At 47.1% G+C, this 14717-nt stretch overlaps 2 protein-coding genes and 1 non-coding gene across 3 annotated transcripts; 2 read left to right on the top strand and 1 right to left on the bottom strand.

Annotated features, from left to right (window-relative positions):
• Positions 1-193: 193 nt before the first annotated feature.
• On the bottom strand, positions 194-1881 carry BO85DRAFT_474971 (pyridoxal phosphate-dependent decarboxylase family protein; the record flags this gene model as incomplete). Its single annotated transcript, XM_025662688.1, has 2 exons — positions 453-1881; positions 194-297 (listed from the first exon to the last, which is right to left on the bottom strand). Exons 1-2 carry the CDS (start codon positions 1747-1749, stop codon positions 194-196), a joined length of 1401 nt encoding a protein of 466 aa, XP_025520443.1. The 5' UTR covers positions 1750-1881.
• Positions 1882-2626: 745 nt separating this feature from the next.
• Positions 2627-2697, top strand: BO85DRAFT_t37. Its single transcript has one exon. It is a non-coding gene; the product is annotated as a tRNA-Gly (tRNA).
• Positions 2698-3676: 979 nt separating this feature from the next.
• Positions 3677-12354, top strand: BO85DRAFT_435107 (uncharacterized protein; the record flags this gene model as incomplete). The annotated part of the gene is made up of 24 exons (XM_025658502.1): positions 3677-3898; positions 3950-3980; positions 4210-4274; positions 4347-4451; positions 4508-4601; positions 4648-4973; positions 5025-5082; positions 5129-5222; positions 5274-5461; positions 5515-5574; positions 5621-5925; positions 6205-6216; positions 6509-6859; positions 6926-7585; positions 7629-7693; positions 7738-7943; positions 8001-8299; positions 8358-9505; positions 9557-9770; positions 9897-10097; positions 10170-10367; positions 10426-10935; positions 10997-11499; positions 11559-12354. The coding sequence occupies 24 exons, from the start codon at positions 3677-3679 to the stop codon at positions 12352-12354; spliced, it is 6711 nt and encodes a 2236-aa protein (XP_025520444.1).
• Positions 12355-14717: the final 2363 nt, after the last annotated feature.

Genomic DNA, 14717 nt, shown 5'->3' on the forward strand with positions numbered 1-14717 from the left:
CTTTTCCTGTTTTTCGCAATTCACATAATTTTCTGTTCAAGGTGATCACGGTCTCATCCTAACTGGGCTTCGTGCAGTGACATGCTTGTGTTGGACCAGAACACTGCAGCAAGAGATGTGTCCATTCGGTGCCGCTGCATATAACGCATGCTGTCAAATCAAACAAACTCGGTTACATGCGTTCAACTAAGAGTCAGCTGATCAGAGCAACCTTCAAGCAATATATGTCAAATGCGACAACCACACCCCTCACTTCAACTTGTGTTACGCCATTCCTGTTTGAGACAATGAAACGACCTTTGGTTACAGCAGTAAGTATTATGCTTATATTTTCCAGCATTCTTTACTTCAATCTATGATTCTTTTGCTAATCAGTCGTGCATTCCGATTCAGAGCGTCGATTATATCGCGAATTTCGTCATCTGTAGTCTGTGGGTTGATTGTACACATACGAAGGCAGACAACCCCGCGAACACGTGTGGTGAGCACGACTGCGATGTTCTGGGCCACCATTCTCTTGGACACAAGGCCGTTGATATCATCAATGGCCTCTGTACTCACTCCATGCGGATTGAAACGGAAGTTGATAACAGCCATGTTACTAGGTGTGACGATTTCCCACTCACTGAGCTTACTCAGCTCAGTCTGAACGAGGTCGGAGAGTTCGAATCCACGCAGAACCATCCGGTCAATCATGTCCGTCCCGAGAATTTGCAGGGAGAACCAAAGCCTCATGTGACGAGCTGGTCGTGTCAATTCGATCCCGAAGTTGAAAGGATTTTCAACATAGCCGTCTTCGACATCACGTAAGAAGTGCGCGGTTGCGGCGAAACTCTCCCTTGGATGGGACTTGTCCTTGAAAAGGACAACACTACAGCCATAGGTTTGAAAGAGCCACTTGTGAGGATCCCAGGCGATGCTGTCAGCGCGGCCGATACCTTGCAGAAGGTTCCTGCGCGATTGGCAGAAAGCGACTGATCCTCCATACGCAGCGTCGACGTGCATCCACAGTCCATGCTCTGCGGCTATGTCTGCAATTGCGTCAAGAGGATCGATGCTTCCGGTACTGGTTGAGCCGCAGGTTGTGATTACCACATAAGGCTTTAATCCGTTTTCGATGTCCTGGGTGATCGCCCGGCGAAGACTCTCCGGATCCATCTGAAATTCGGCATTGCAGGGCACGGTCCTTATCTGGTGCTTTAAAAGACCCGTTATATGGAGCGTTTTTGCTATACAGAAGTGCGTCTCCTCTGTCACATATGCTGTTGCTTTTGTGCGCATGTCATCTTCCACAAGCTGGTCCCGTGCAACAGTCAATGCAGTAAGGCAAGCAAGGGAGGCACCAGACACAAACTGTCCCCCTGCTGATGGAGGCAGTCCGAACTTTTCGGCTACCCAGCGAATGATAGATTCTTCTACCGCGCAGATACCGGAACCCGACACTGAACTCCCTGCATAATTGTTGAAAGAGGTCGAAATGACATCTCCCAGCCATGATAGAGGAGAGGCTGTCGAGGGTACAAAGGCGTAGAATCTTGGGTGATTGACATTGAATCCATAGGAGAGAATATCTTCGAACTCTTTCACAACGTCTTCCAGTGACCTCCCTTGGTCAGGTGGAGAAGACTTCAACAATTTGACCAGCTGCTCTTTTGTTGGCCGCTTGACCAAGATTGCTTGATCAGATAGAAATTTGTCGCCGACAATGCCTGAAAGCCCTTGGAGTGCTTCTCTCACGATTCCGTCCATAGCGAAGATGGCGAGGGGCCACTAAAACTGTTTGTGGCAAGATCGAGGGATCAATGTAGCCCGGTTTCAGTATAATAACTGCGCTATGCGATTTTGGATGGTCTCCATCGTCAATACTCGCGGGGATCTGACATTTTTTTCTTGCTTTTATAGTGCACCATGATACCAGGGGCCCATCACCCTTGAGATACGCAGGAGAAGCTTATGCGAGCAGCCGCATCGGGAAAATCATGGGTGTCCACTGGCACATTCCACCCTTCCGCTAGAAAATTGCCTATTACTTGCAGGGTATTGTGCATTTTCTGTGCGGGCAAAAGCATAGTGTTAACCTCTGTCGCCTCTGGAAAACAAGGATCGTTGGTTAAGGTTCGGCGAGATGACCGACTATCAAGGTTCTTCTTGGTATAACTTGGTCATTGGGGTCGGGCTTCATCAGGCTATCGGGAGGCTTTCCGGCAATTGTGTGAATTATCAGGGATAAATAAGATCCCTGTATTTAGCAACACGCATGATATTTTTCTAACTGGGTTTTGACTTGCATAGCTTGGATGGTTGAAAATGATGATTGTGTAACACTTGGGCAACCACCCCTTGCAATAAAATATGTCACCAACCTTTCCGCAGGAAATGATGTTCACAAAAAGCCTACTGTTAGTGGTAGGTATCTACATCCCTGGCTTAATGTCAGCTTGAAAGAGTGACATGATTGTCTAGGTACCATAGAACCTAATAAAATCTAAATTGTACACGTCAGGTCAGGTGGTAAAGGTTGTGCCATGATATGGTGTGTAGCGGATGACGATCGTTGTTGGAAATTGCTTACCTCACAATCTGCTAGATTATGGTTCAAAATATTAAAGCGCTTTTCAATCAAGTAGCATCATTGGTCTAGTGGTAGAATTCATCGTTGCCATCGATGAGGCCCGTGTTCGATTCACGGATGATGCAATCTGATTTCGTTTTTTGTTTTCCTTTTTTGACCTTACTAGAGTATGGTTCGGACCCATTCTTTCTTTTACCCGCCCTCCTGTTGGACGTTATTGACGCCTAGCATACTAAGACGCTGGCCTGTGTAACATTCTACACCTCAACACAAGGGCCAGGGCACACAAGGGACTCGTTGACACTTTGTCATGCCATGCACAAGAATGGTGATCCGAAAACGCGATCGGCACGCTATCATACGTACCACAAGACTGGAAATCTTAGAGAGAACCGGTTGTCATTTCCGAGGAGTGATTGAAACGATGTCACTCGGTCGGATAGCTTGGCTGACATGAATGCTGGAATGATTGGTATCTTCAGCGACAAATGATACTTGCCCAAGGTCGCAGAATACATGAAGTGAGTATGTCATATTGATGATTCCATACTATTCAACTGCTCAGCATGACGCTAGCCAGGCGCATATATCTGTAAAATGGCCTCATCAAGAAATGGTGCGCCATGTGGTGATATAACTTGAGCATATGCGCATGACGAAAGTAGCACTCGGATTTGCGTCAAATCGAGAAAGCTGCTCATCATGATAGTATTAATATTACAGCTGCAACACTAACGAGGTATGGACACAGCAAATCTTGCTCTCGCCGATTGGTGATTCGAAAAGAAATACGAGGAAACTCCTGTTTATGTGAATAGCTACAGCAATGCAGCATATTTATCAGATTGAAGTGGGGTCTTTCCAGACTTCAACTTCTTTCATCAGATAAGATAGAAAGTAAGTTGTGTATTAAATGGATGAAAGATGGATTTTATTCCCGCCACATAGGTATTAGCTGATGTTGGGATGATGGCCGTTGACGTTCCTACCACCGTCCGACACTCTTTTACCCCCTCAAAACCCCCTCGCTTTCACACTACTTCTCTGCTATCATTGGCAAAGCTCCCTCCGGATACCTGACAGAATAATCAGGCCAGGGCTATGATGTCTAATAACAAGGAGAGCTCTCATGCCGCCGAGACTCCCGTTTCGGCTCATGATGCGCAAGGTCCTGGCGTAACACCAGGACTTGGAAGTCCAGGTGTCCAGCGAATCGAGGCTCTTTCATCTCACCTACATATCCTCGACCGTGTGTTTCTCTTCTGTGGAGATTTCCTCATTGCCTATGTCTACGGCCTCGATAGCCTATTGCGGGGCACTTATCAGGTTGGCTTCCACCAGCATGTTTATTGAACCATCAAAGCTCATGATCTCTAGCCATACGCTACGGCATCATATGGATCACATAGTGTGTTATCCAGTGTCGATATCCTCAGAGCGGTCATTGCCGCAGCAGCGCAGGTTTGTAGTCTTTGTTTCTCCAATTCAGCAACTAATCTGATTTATTACCCAGCCGACTGCAGCTAAGATCGCCGATGTTTTTGGGAGAGTGGAGTTAATTTTGGTCTCAATATTCTTCTATACCCTTGATACTGAGCGCAATTCATCCTGAGTCGGTGTGTTCTAACACTCAGTAGGCACCATTGTTGAGGCGTCTTCGAGTACGGTCGAGCAATTTGCTGCGGGCGCTGTGCTTTACCAGGTGAGTCGAGTCCCTCTTGGCTAATCAGATGAGATGCCACTACGTTTCGACTAACATTGTGATATACAATAGATTGGATACACGGCTATTATTCTGCTCGTTGAGGTTTTGGTTGCGGACGTCACGTCGCTTCGCTCTCGTCTGCTGTTTTCATATATTCCAACACTTCCGTTTTTGGTAAGATGACAGATTCGAAAGAAGATGAAATGCTTGATCTTAGCTGATGCTGGTAGATCAACACTTGGATTAGTGGAAACATAACTGGGGCTGTGCTGAAAGTGACCACATGGCGTTGGGGAATCGGCATGTTTGCGATAATCTATCCCAGTGAGTATATCCTCGCACGAGTCAGTCAATTGCTGACAGATTCTAGTCTGCACGCTCCCTCTTCTCATGGTTCTCTACATTGTGTACCACAGAGCCAAGAAGGATGGTACAGTGGATCATATCGCAGGCGCATTTCGCACGTTGGGTGTTCGGCGCCTGGCGATTGAGTTGTTTTGGCAACTGGACGTGATTGGTATTATCCTGATGATCGCTTTTCTTGCCATGATTTTGGTACCTCTCACGATAGCCGGCGGCCTGGATTCTCAGTGGAAGAAAGCAAGGATCATCGTTCCTCTCGTTCTGGGGCTGTGTTGTATTCCGGCATGGGTTATTTGGGAGAGAACCTGCAAGCATCCTATGGTCCCATTCAAGGTAGGCAGGCCGTATATGGTCTAGGAGTTTCTGAAACTAATGGGTCTACAGCTTCTAAAGGATAGAGCCGTCTGGGGTGCCTTGGGAATTGCTGTCATGTTGAACACCGGTAAGCAGGAGCATATACTTCCAGTACTCCGTCTAACGAGGTGCAGCATGGGCTCTTCAAAGCGAATATCTATACACCGTTCTCATTGTTAGCTTTGGTGAGAGTATTACAAGCGCAACGAGGATAAGGTCCCTTTATAGGTAAGCTGGTGGAGATCTGATCTGCATAGACGTCAAACTTATCCTTCACAGCTTTGCCAGTGTTCTCACTGGATCCATTCTAGGCCTTGTAGTCTACAAGGTCAGACGACTCAAGCCATTCATCGTTGGAGGTACATTGTTGTTCATGGTGGCATATGGTATTCTGATCTACTACCGCGGAGGGCCCGCATCGTCCAGTCATTCGGGGATAATTGGCGCCCAGATCCTTTTGGGGATTGGTAAGTCCAGATACACCAATTGGGAGTTTGAATAAACTGATGAGTATGTTTAGCTGGAGGATTGTTTCCTTACCCTGCGCAAGCCAGCATCCAAGCTGCCACCAAGCATGAGCGTGAGTTTCCTATATCTTCTCGGAGACTAATACTAACAATAGCAAGACTTGGCCGTCGTCACCGGATTATTTCTAGCCTGCTACAATATCGGCACCGCAATCGGAGGAAGCATTTCTGGAGCCGTCTGGACCCAGGTTCTCCCCGGAGAGCTAAACAGTAGACTCGGTAACGCCACAATGGCAACTCAAGCGTATAAGGATCCGTTCACATTCAGTGCTACTTACCCAATTGGGACCCCGGACCGTGATGCCGTGGTAGCTGCTTACAAGCATACGCAGAGGCTGTTGTGCATTACCGGCATTTGCTTGACCATGCCGCTGGTTGCATTTTCTCTCTGCACCCGCAACTTGGTTTTGACGAAAGAGCAAAGTTTTGCACATGCGGAAGAGGATACTGATGAAGCTTGATCGGCTATGACAACATACTAGTGTGGGGTGGTGTTGTAGTAGCTTGATTGCTTAGAAGCATAGTGCTTATTGATGATATCCTGTTGCCTCCATTGCTTATTGAACCATGAAATCAGAAACACACCATATTTTCATCACATGTGACCACAGAGTAATTGGATGAATCTGACACGTATCGTACGATTGTTGCGACTAGAACTGGCTTAACTCGTTGAATTACAGGTTCGCGACTCCGTTAGTCAGCCACCTTCCATGGAAACTTGGTCAACTGGTTGCTGTGATCTGTGAAAAACAACCACCACATACGCGCTTATCTGGGCTTGTTCCATAATAATCTGGGAGAATGTATCTCATATGGGTGATGTCAATGTTAAGTATTACATTCCAAAGGATTGTGAAGATAACTCTACCTCAAGTAACATGAGATCAGAAAGAGATGTTCTCATCGCATTACCTCTCATGGCGCGTTGAGCCAGATTGATGGTTTGCTACTCTGTCCTTCAATCCTACTTGACTTCTACTTCAGATTTGCTTCAGATCAAATATTGGATATTCGCTGATCATGTCTTCTGATTTCGATGCTATTTGGGAGGACCTTCTGGCGGATTTGAAGACACTACCTGCTATCTCGTTTGATGGATTTGCCCGCCGAATTCATTTCCGAGCTCGCTGGAATAGTGACTTCAACAGTCTGAGGAAGTACATTGGCACTGACCAACCATACCCTGCTGGCGATGAAAGTCACAATCAGGAGCTTGATGGCATGGACACAGGAAGTGAATTCAGCAGGCTGGGAAATTGGTTTCTTACTGCCGAGTTCATGAGCATTGATGACGATGGCTATTGGCAGGAATATCTAGCAATGCAACTTTTCCCGGTCAGTCCGTTCATTATTGCTGTGAAATGCTACCACAATAGCTAACACAGAGCCCATTGATCTCAGTTCATTATCTATCCCATCTTTACCCCAGAAGTACTCCGCGGTCTCATGTCGATGTGTCTTGCCGAGCATCTCAATAGTAAATTCAAAAGCAATGGTCATCCTAGCCTCATGGAGCTAGCAAACACTACCGGCTTCGCGGACTACTTCATCAACAGAATACAGACCAAATCTTTCATCATTAACCTTGCCTTGACTGATCCCACAAGGTCAGATCATTTGTTTAGCATTTCAACCCTTCTGGTCGCGGACTATCTGTATTACAAAACGGCTTGGCTTGACATCTTTAAACTGCTCTCGAAAGAGAGACCAAGCTTTAAAGCACTCCATGCCTGGTCTCTTGTGACATGGAATGAGCAGGAACGGGGAGATGGAGTGAAGACAGATAACATTGTGAAGAACTGTGGTATAGCCGCGACAATGGCATATTGTTCTGTGCTAGGCTCGCTGTCGACTTTCGATGCACTGAACTTCTTCTACAAGGCAGTAATAGCTGCGATTGATACAGATTCATTTCCAGAACTTCGCCCGTACCTCGACAGCATCCAAGCAAGTCTGAAGAGGTTGATTGACGAAGCCGCCATCATCAACGAATTCGTAAGCTACTCCGAGAAGCTTTACACGACCTTCTACCACAACATGTCCGAGAATTGGCGTGATGGAGTACGCAACGCGTGGAGAGAACGTAATACTGGCGCTTTAACAGACTGGGTCAACAAGGGTTAGGCTCGCCCATCCCGTCCTACTTTTATGTGGACATTATGGATTGAGGTCAGTGCTAACTTTAATGATATAGCTACAGACTCGAATTCTAGGAATCTATCTCCGCTTATACCGGTGGAATTACAATCTAGTCTCTTATCTGGAACGAACCTGAATCTTTCTCAAAGTGAATCAAAGCAGATAGAGGCCGTTGCTAACAACAACCGATTCCTTGTGTCCACGAAGCCGCCGCGATATAGCCACGAGGGGTATGGCACCGTGGCGTCGAAGTCTCTGAAAGTGTGCTCGGTCGGCTTCAGTAAGCTCCACATATATGGACAATTACGGAAGTATAAGTCAACTGATGGATTGACAGACGGTGAAAAGCCCTTTACAACACCATCGCAGGTGTTCTACACTACTACTGGACTTCGAGCGGTAGACCCAGGTTCCGCCAAAGCGAGTTGTCCACATGCCCATATTGGACCGCTGAGAAGGGGACACGTTATTTATCGCCTGGCTGGCAACCCCGATGACTATAAGTACGAGGCAGTGGAAATAAGTTCCATAGAAGTGGGCCCAGAAACAGAGCAGAACGTATACAGCGTGTCACTGTGGGCAGGCGAGCAATCGCATCACGCGAACGGTTACCTTCTTGCCATCAATGATCCCAACGTAAGTTCAACCGGATTTTGTTACCATCTTTGATTCGTCCTTATAATTGATTCATTAGAGAGCTGTGGAAGCCGCGGCCCGTGCCCTTCGTGCCTTTCCACCGAAGAAGCGGATTTCACTTCTGGTATCATTTCACGAGCTCAGTTCCACGTTTACGAAGAACGACATTCAAGCTATCCATGAGCGACTGAACTTCGAACTCTTTGGAAGTTATGGGAAAAGAGAGGAAGGTCTAATTTCACGGTCCGAAATCTTCCCGGCCCTGGTCTCTCCAAGTGACCAGCTAAAAGCGATGAAATACAACCCTCGACAACTACCCAATGGTGTGCCTCTGGACATGATACAAAGGAGATTTTCACTGTTAGCAATAGGCGACTCCAACTTGCCTTCGGCTTACACGCTGCCCGACTTGAGCGTCATAGATGACTGTATTCTTATAAATGACGTGCCTCAGATGAGATGCAAGGTGAACCACCATAGGAGAACGTTTCAATGGACACGCAGAGTTCAAGAAAATATGTTTGAACATGGGGTTCTATCACTTTACTCTCACGGGCTGTCGGGTAAGGGTGTGGTACTCATTTCTCCCACAGATGCACCAGAAGATTGCTCAAAGAAGGATGTCCAAGCATTTGAGGCATTGCCCAAAAGTGTAGCAAAAAACATCCAGCTGCTTCACGCCAAGCGGCAAGCGGGCGAACCTGAAAGCGACGATGAAGGGGAATACATACCTGTTATCACAGTTTCAATGCAATACGACAAGAACACATGGGCCCCGGATGAACCAATAGATGAACCGAAGGATCCTATGTCCGGTATGGACGTGCAATGGGGTTTTCTGTACCCACCTGATGGATCCCAGACCACAGAAACGAGAGTACCCATTCTTGACGAGCTCAGAGATCGACTCAACGAAAAATACAATCGAGAGTTTGAGAGGCTTTATGATAGCTGGGAGGTAATACTGGATGATGGCAGGACCAGAGCAACCGTGGAATTTAACCTTGCAAGCGTCGTGCCTTTTATCTCCGATGCTGGAATGGACGTCAACACTCTGAATGTGAATTTCAAGTCCCAGTTGGGGATCGATATCACTCTTCCGATTCTTTTCCAGTCATTTTATATTGACTATGATGTGGACCTGCGCACGGTCAAGGGGGCCATATTTGACTACAATCCTCTGATGCGTGACACAAAAGGAGATAGGTAGGTAGTTAAATGCGCCATATGTTTTGCTTCATGTGCTAACATATACAGGCATTACATCTGTGGGACTTCCGACATTGATGATTCCGAGATCTATGATATGCGGTTGAAGACATCTAGAGCGTTTGCAGATTGTGCGAACTTGACTGCGCCGACATCGTTCACGTCGGCCTTACACCCAGCAGAAGTGACCGAACAGTTGCATCTGCTGCAAGAGCCTACTGTCGACGAACTTCTCAACCCGTATGGCTATGATGAGGTTGCAGTAAGTTAAATATGACCAATAGGACGAACGGGTTTCCATAGCTGACCAAGTATCGCGGCACGGATCCATAACATGACCCAAGTACTCATCAAATCGATGATGTTCTACCACATGGATGACAATCAGCGCGAAGATGTGACCGGCCAGGCCAAGCCCACAAACTTAGATTCGAGTTTGGCGGAAAATCTCCCGTCAGACCTGCAGAAATTCTTTCGAGAGAAGTACGCCCCGGCGTTTCTATGTCAGTCGGTGATGCGCTATGAAAAGTATGAGGATAAGTTCACGGAGCAGGAGAAGAAGAACATGCGGTATTGGTGGGACGGAAATGTGAGTATTATGCGACATAACAAATCTCTGATGAATGAGAGAATTCTAATGCGCTTTCATTGTCTCTTGTAGGGTGACAAGTGTCTTGCAAAGTCCAAGGAATATGCAGAAATCAACCGCCGGGCTTCTGTTGAAGCCGTTCGACAATTTAATAAAGACATACTCGATAAATATCTCGACGATAACCCGACGGAGTGGGCCTGCACTCTTTACGCCGCTCTGAAGGATAAGGGGCGAATGTTGACGTATCTAGCACATCCTATCCAGGGCGTAAGTAAAAGCGTTGCGCTTATACTATGGCTTTCTATTGATGCGATGTTTCAATCAGAGCGTAAATGTGATCAACCGCGAGTGCTGTATCCTTGACGCATTGGCACCATCGGAGGGAATAGCTGATCAGTGGTTCGAATACTTCGTTGGCTTCGCCAGTGAGCGCCATATTCACTATCCATACATTGATCCAGACGAGGACCTGGCTGGTCAATGGTTACATGATTCGATGAAGGATCTCATTCAACGTGTCCTTGAGGGAGATCCTTCCGTCGATGAGGATGTGCGCAAGGGGTTGGAAAAAGACATAGAAGAGTTTGAAAAGGCGAATGGACTTGATCAAACTGCAACCGCTGAGGCCAGGGCCAGCAATATCGTGGAGAAGGGGGCGGTGTTCTTTGCAGAAGCGAAGAAGTGGCTGACCGCGGTAGGCAAAGGCCTTGCGGTTGCTTTGCAAGGAACGAGGTTGTTTCAATTGGCGGAAGCTAGCTTTGAGCAGGTGACAAAAGCTATCGGTGACAGCTTGCCAGGGCTTAAGAAGCTGAAGCCAATTGCTACTATAGGAATGGTATGTCATTGTGACTCTTCGCGATCGGACCGGACCGGTAGAGCTAATCGAAGTCCACTAGGTCGCGTTTTACGTTTTCCAACTTGCGTCGAGTCTCTATGGGCTGATCACAGATTGGGACACCATGGAAGACGCTAAGAAAGCTGTGGTCATATTGGAGATGATACAGACCGTTGTGAATGGCATCGGTCAGGCTCGTGATGCCTGGAATAATTACAAAAACAGAGATACTGCCACAACTCCAGAGGACGCCTTAGATACCGCCACTCTAAACCAGGGGGTGGAGAAGTCAGTTTCTGAAAGTGGAGGCGGGCTCGCTGAGATGTCCGACGAGATTAATGGCGAAGGCACATTCAACGAGATTGTTAGCGACCACTTGCTCCCAGAGGGCCCAGCTACCGAAGGCGACAATGCAGGACGTTGGAACGAAGGCGCCGATAAACCGCCAGAGAATATTCCAGCCGGTGGGGAGGATGTGGTGTCTAAGTGGAATGTATCTGGAAATGCTGTCAAGATCATTAATGCTTTCTTGGGTATTGGGCTAGTTATCGCAATGACCTTCAGGTCGGTTCAGTCATTCCACTCCGCAGGTTACCTTCCCGGTATCCACTAACAAGAAGCAGTTTGGTCCAGGACTGGGATAAATTGACAACGGGAGGAAAGATCATCAACACGATCGCGCTGCTTTCGCAAACACTCACCGTGGTTTTGGATATTGTGGAGGTGGGCTCATCCATTGGACTCTATACAGTCACAGGGGTATTTGCCACAGCTTTGCCCATACTCGGGGCTGTGCTCGCGGTTCTTGGCGTTGTGATGATGCTGATCAACCTGTTTGTGAACTTGTTCGGTGGCTCCCCACCTCCCGACCCGGTGCATGAATTCATCGACCATGTAGCCAAATGCCTAGTTGGGGGATTTGAAAAGGCGCCTCCGCCGAAACTTGACTATACCATCTCCAGCGTCACCTATGAATCCGGCAAAGTGACCGGCATCACCATTAAGGGCGAAAACACCACAGCCGATGAAATCAGCATCCCGAATGCACGCATTATCGTGACCAGCGGCAGCGACGACGTCTGTCTGTTCTCTACGAGTGAATTTGAGCTGGTGGAGGACTCAGACCCCGACAAAGACTCGGATGGACATCTCTATGTGACTCCGAACAGTAAAGCCGAGGGCACCTTATCCAGTAGCGTCCTCGGTGATGAGACGGAATACCATGAATATGATCTAGTAGTCGGAGGAAACAAGAAGGATACGGAGAACAGTTTGCACAAGCTGATCCTGCAAGCGAAGGAGAGCTTCACAGCAGTCTGGACGGGAAAGATCAACAAAAGCGGTCGGAGTCTGGTCGAGATCATTGAGAAATCGGATCTTGACAAATGCCATGTTCAGTACACGGTGTTGAGAATCTGAAAGTCCGAACCTGCTGCTATGATTTGCTTTGTTCCAGCCCACAGAATGGACTTTGGGTATCGATTGATTATGGCGTGCTTCTTAGCCAACAGAATGAATCAACACGGATATTCCGAATGGCTTTGATACCGACCGGCACGGGTTTATCCAAGCGACGGTATTCGTCGGCGTCTTTGAAACTGATAATCAAAAATCCCTCAGTAATTATTGGATGCGATGTTTTCGAAGATATTGCCTCCCGGTAGTAACACACAGTCCTCTAGTGTGTGGAAGTGATGCGACCGTGAGGGAGGAGATGAAATCGAACCATCTAGAGCTGTTTAGTTAGTTCGGTTGGGCAGTCAGTAGATAACTAGACTAGTAGTAGTCAGTCAGGTGTCGCCGGTCGGTCGGTCGGGTCAGTCGGGCGGGCCAGCCAGCCAGCTAGACTAACTAGATTGCCAGTGTCGGAAACTTGGTAGTGAGTGAGTGAGTATCTGACTAGCGTCCGGTGGGACGAGGCGAGAGCGATCGAAGGAAGAAGAAGAAGAAAAATCAGGGCGAGAGCGTGATCAACAGGGGTGAGGCAGCTGCTAAGCATTCATCACATCAACACCACTACTACCCACCACCACCCACACACGTCGCCTGATCAGGGCGGCGCGTAGATAGTAGAACAAGTGAGCAACATCATTTCATACGACAACTAACAATTTTGGAAGATCAGTAGTAGTCGTCATCAATTGATCTATAACCATCCCACATGAGATGATCACCCCTTAAATCAAGTTCAAGTGAAAGAAAACGGTCGCATACCATGCCATTGATTGATGACGAGCGACTGGTTACACAGGAATGCCCAGGACATGAGGAATTGAGGGGTGTAGCAACCTGTTGCAACTTGCAAGTTTGAACTTTGCACGAAATTCAAACTAAGAAGAGGTCCGGGCGCGGCGGAAATATCCCCGTGACAGGGAAACATTTTTCTTTTTAGCTTGGCGTGGTGGTGGTTGGTGCCGGTGCCGATTTGCCGCGGACTTTGAGTTTCATGTAGGAAGTATAGAAGGTCGTCGATTGTATGGTTCCATCTAATCAGCGGGTGATTCATGGATTAGGTATTCTTATTATTATTATCATTATTATTGATGATGATTTTACGTTCCGTTCCGTTATCCGGATTATCGTCGACCAACCAACCAACAATTGCAGGTCTACCACTCTTCAAGGTTCCCTTCATGCTTGGTTCTTGTGGTCCCGTCCTGGACCATACTTTTTTAATTGATCGGCAAAAAAGCAAGAGAAGGGGACTAAACTAAGCATTGCTCGCTACCAGTAAATCAAGTACGTACCGTAGTGTAGTTTACTTGTGATAACTCATATAGGGCTAGTATACATATTTTGATTTTTTTTTATCGTGGTCTATAAGGGATGTATGTTACCTTGGCGGATATCATCTTCTTCATGATGACGAGGCCTATGATGAAAGGAATATGGAATATGGAATGAGGAGCCTTCTTGACCGATTTTGTGTGAATATACGTACGTGTACTTTGGTGGTGTGGAATGACGATCGCATTTGCAAATTGCAATATTGTTTAAGGCGGTGTAATGTGTATGATGGGTGGGATAGTCATATGGTAGGAAGGAAGTAGTTACGGTGTGTGTGTATGTGTGTGTGTCACATCTAGATCTCAAGCCAGAAAAAGAATCGGAGAATTAAACATTAGAGTTTCAGCACCGGAAAGTTCTGTCCCCCTTCAGCTGCCATGGTACAACACAGACACAGCTAGACGGGAAGCGAGAATTAATGGATGGATGGGGGTAGTTAGTTAGTGAACCCGATTGCCGCCACACCTTTTTTTTTCCCCTTCCCGGTCGGGATCCCGTGTTGCAAGTTGCAAGTTGCAACAGCACACAACTCGCATTCCTCAAGGGGAATTGACTGGATTGGGGGGTTTGATTGGGGGTTGGAAGGTAGAGTTACGTACAACTTTTGGTACGTAGTAGATTGTCTGGTAATCGAGACTGTTCTATGAAAAATAATGATGATAATTTGCAATGGCGAAAATCTATCAACCCAACGCGCGCCGATTTAACCGAGTAGATACTACTATCATGAAGATATTGGTGGTGGTGGTGGTGGTGGTGGTTGGGTGTGAGTAACTAAGTCAAAGTGTTGGGTAAAGGAAAAGAAAAGTTTTTCCTTCTAGACTTGAAGCAGACCTTGTCTTCTATGCGTGATTTGATAAGGGTGGCGTTGCTTGTTAGGTTAGCTATAGTAGTAGCTTTCCCGTTTTTCGCCATGACTAAACCAAAAGCAGAGCAAGCTAGCCACGTTCTAGTCCTTGCAATCGCCCGTTCGGATCCAAAGTGCCGTTCGGACG

Source organism: Aspergillus piperis (assembly GCF_003184755.1).
Source record: "Aspergillus piperis CBS 112811 unplaced genomic scaffold BO85scaffold_2, whole genome shotgun sequence".
In the NCBI taxonomy this organism is placed as follows: domain Eukaryota; kingdom Fungi; phylum Ascomycota; class Eurotiomycetes; order Eurotiales; family Aspergillaceae; genus Aspergillus; species Aspergillus piperis.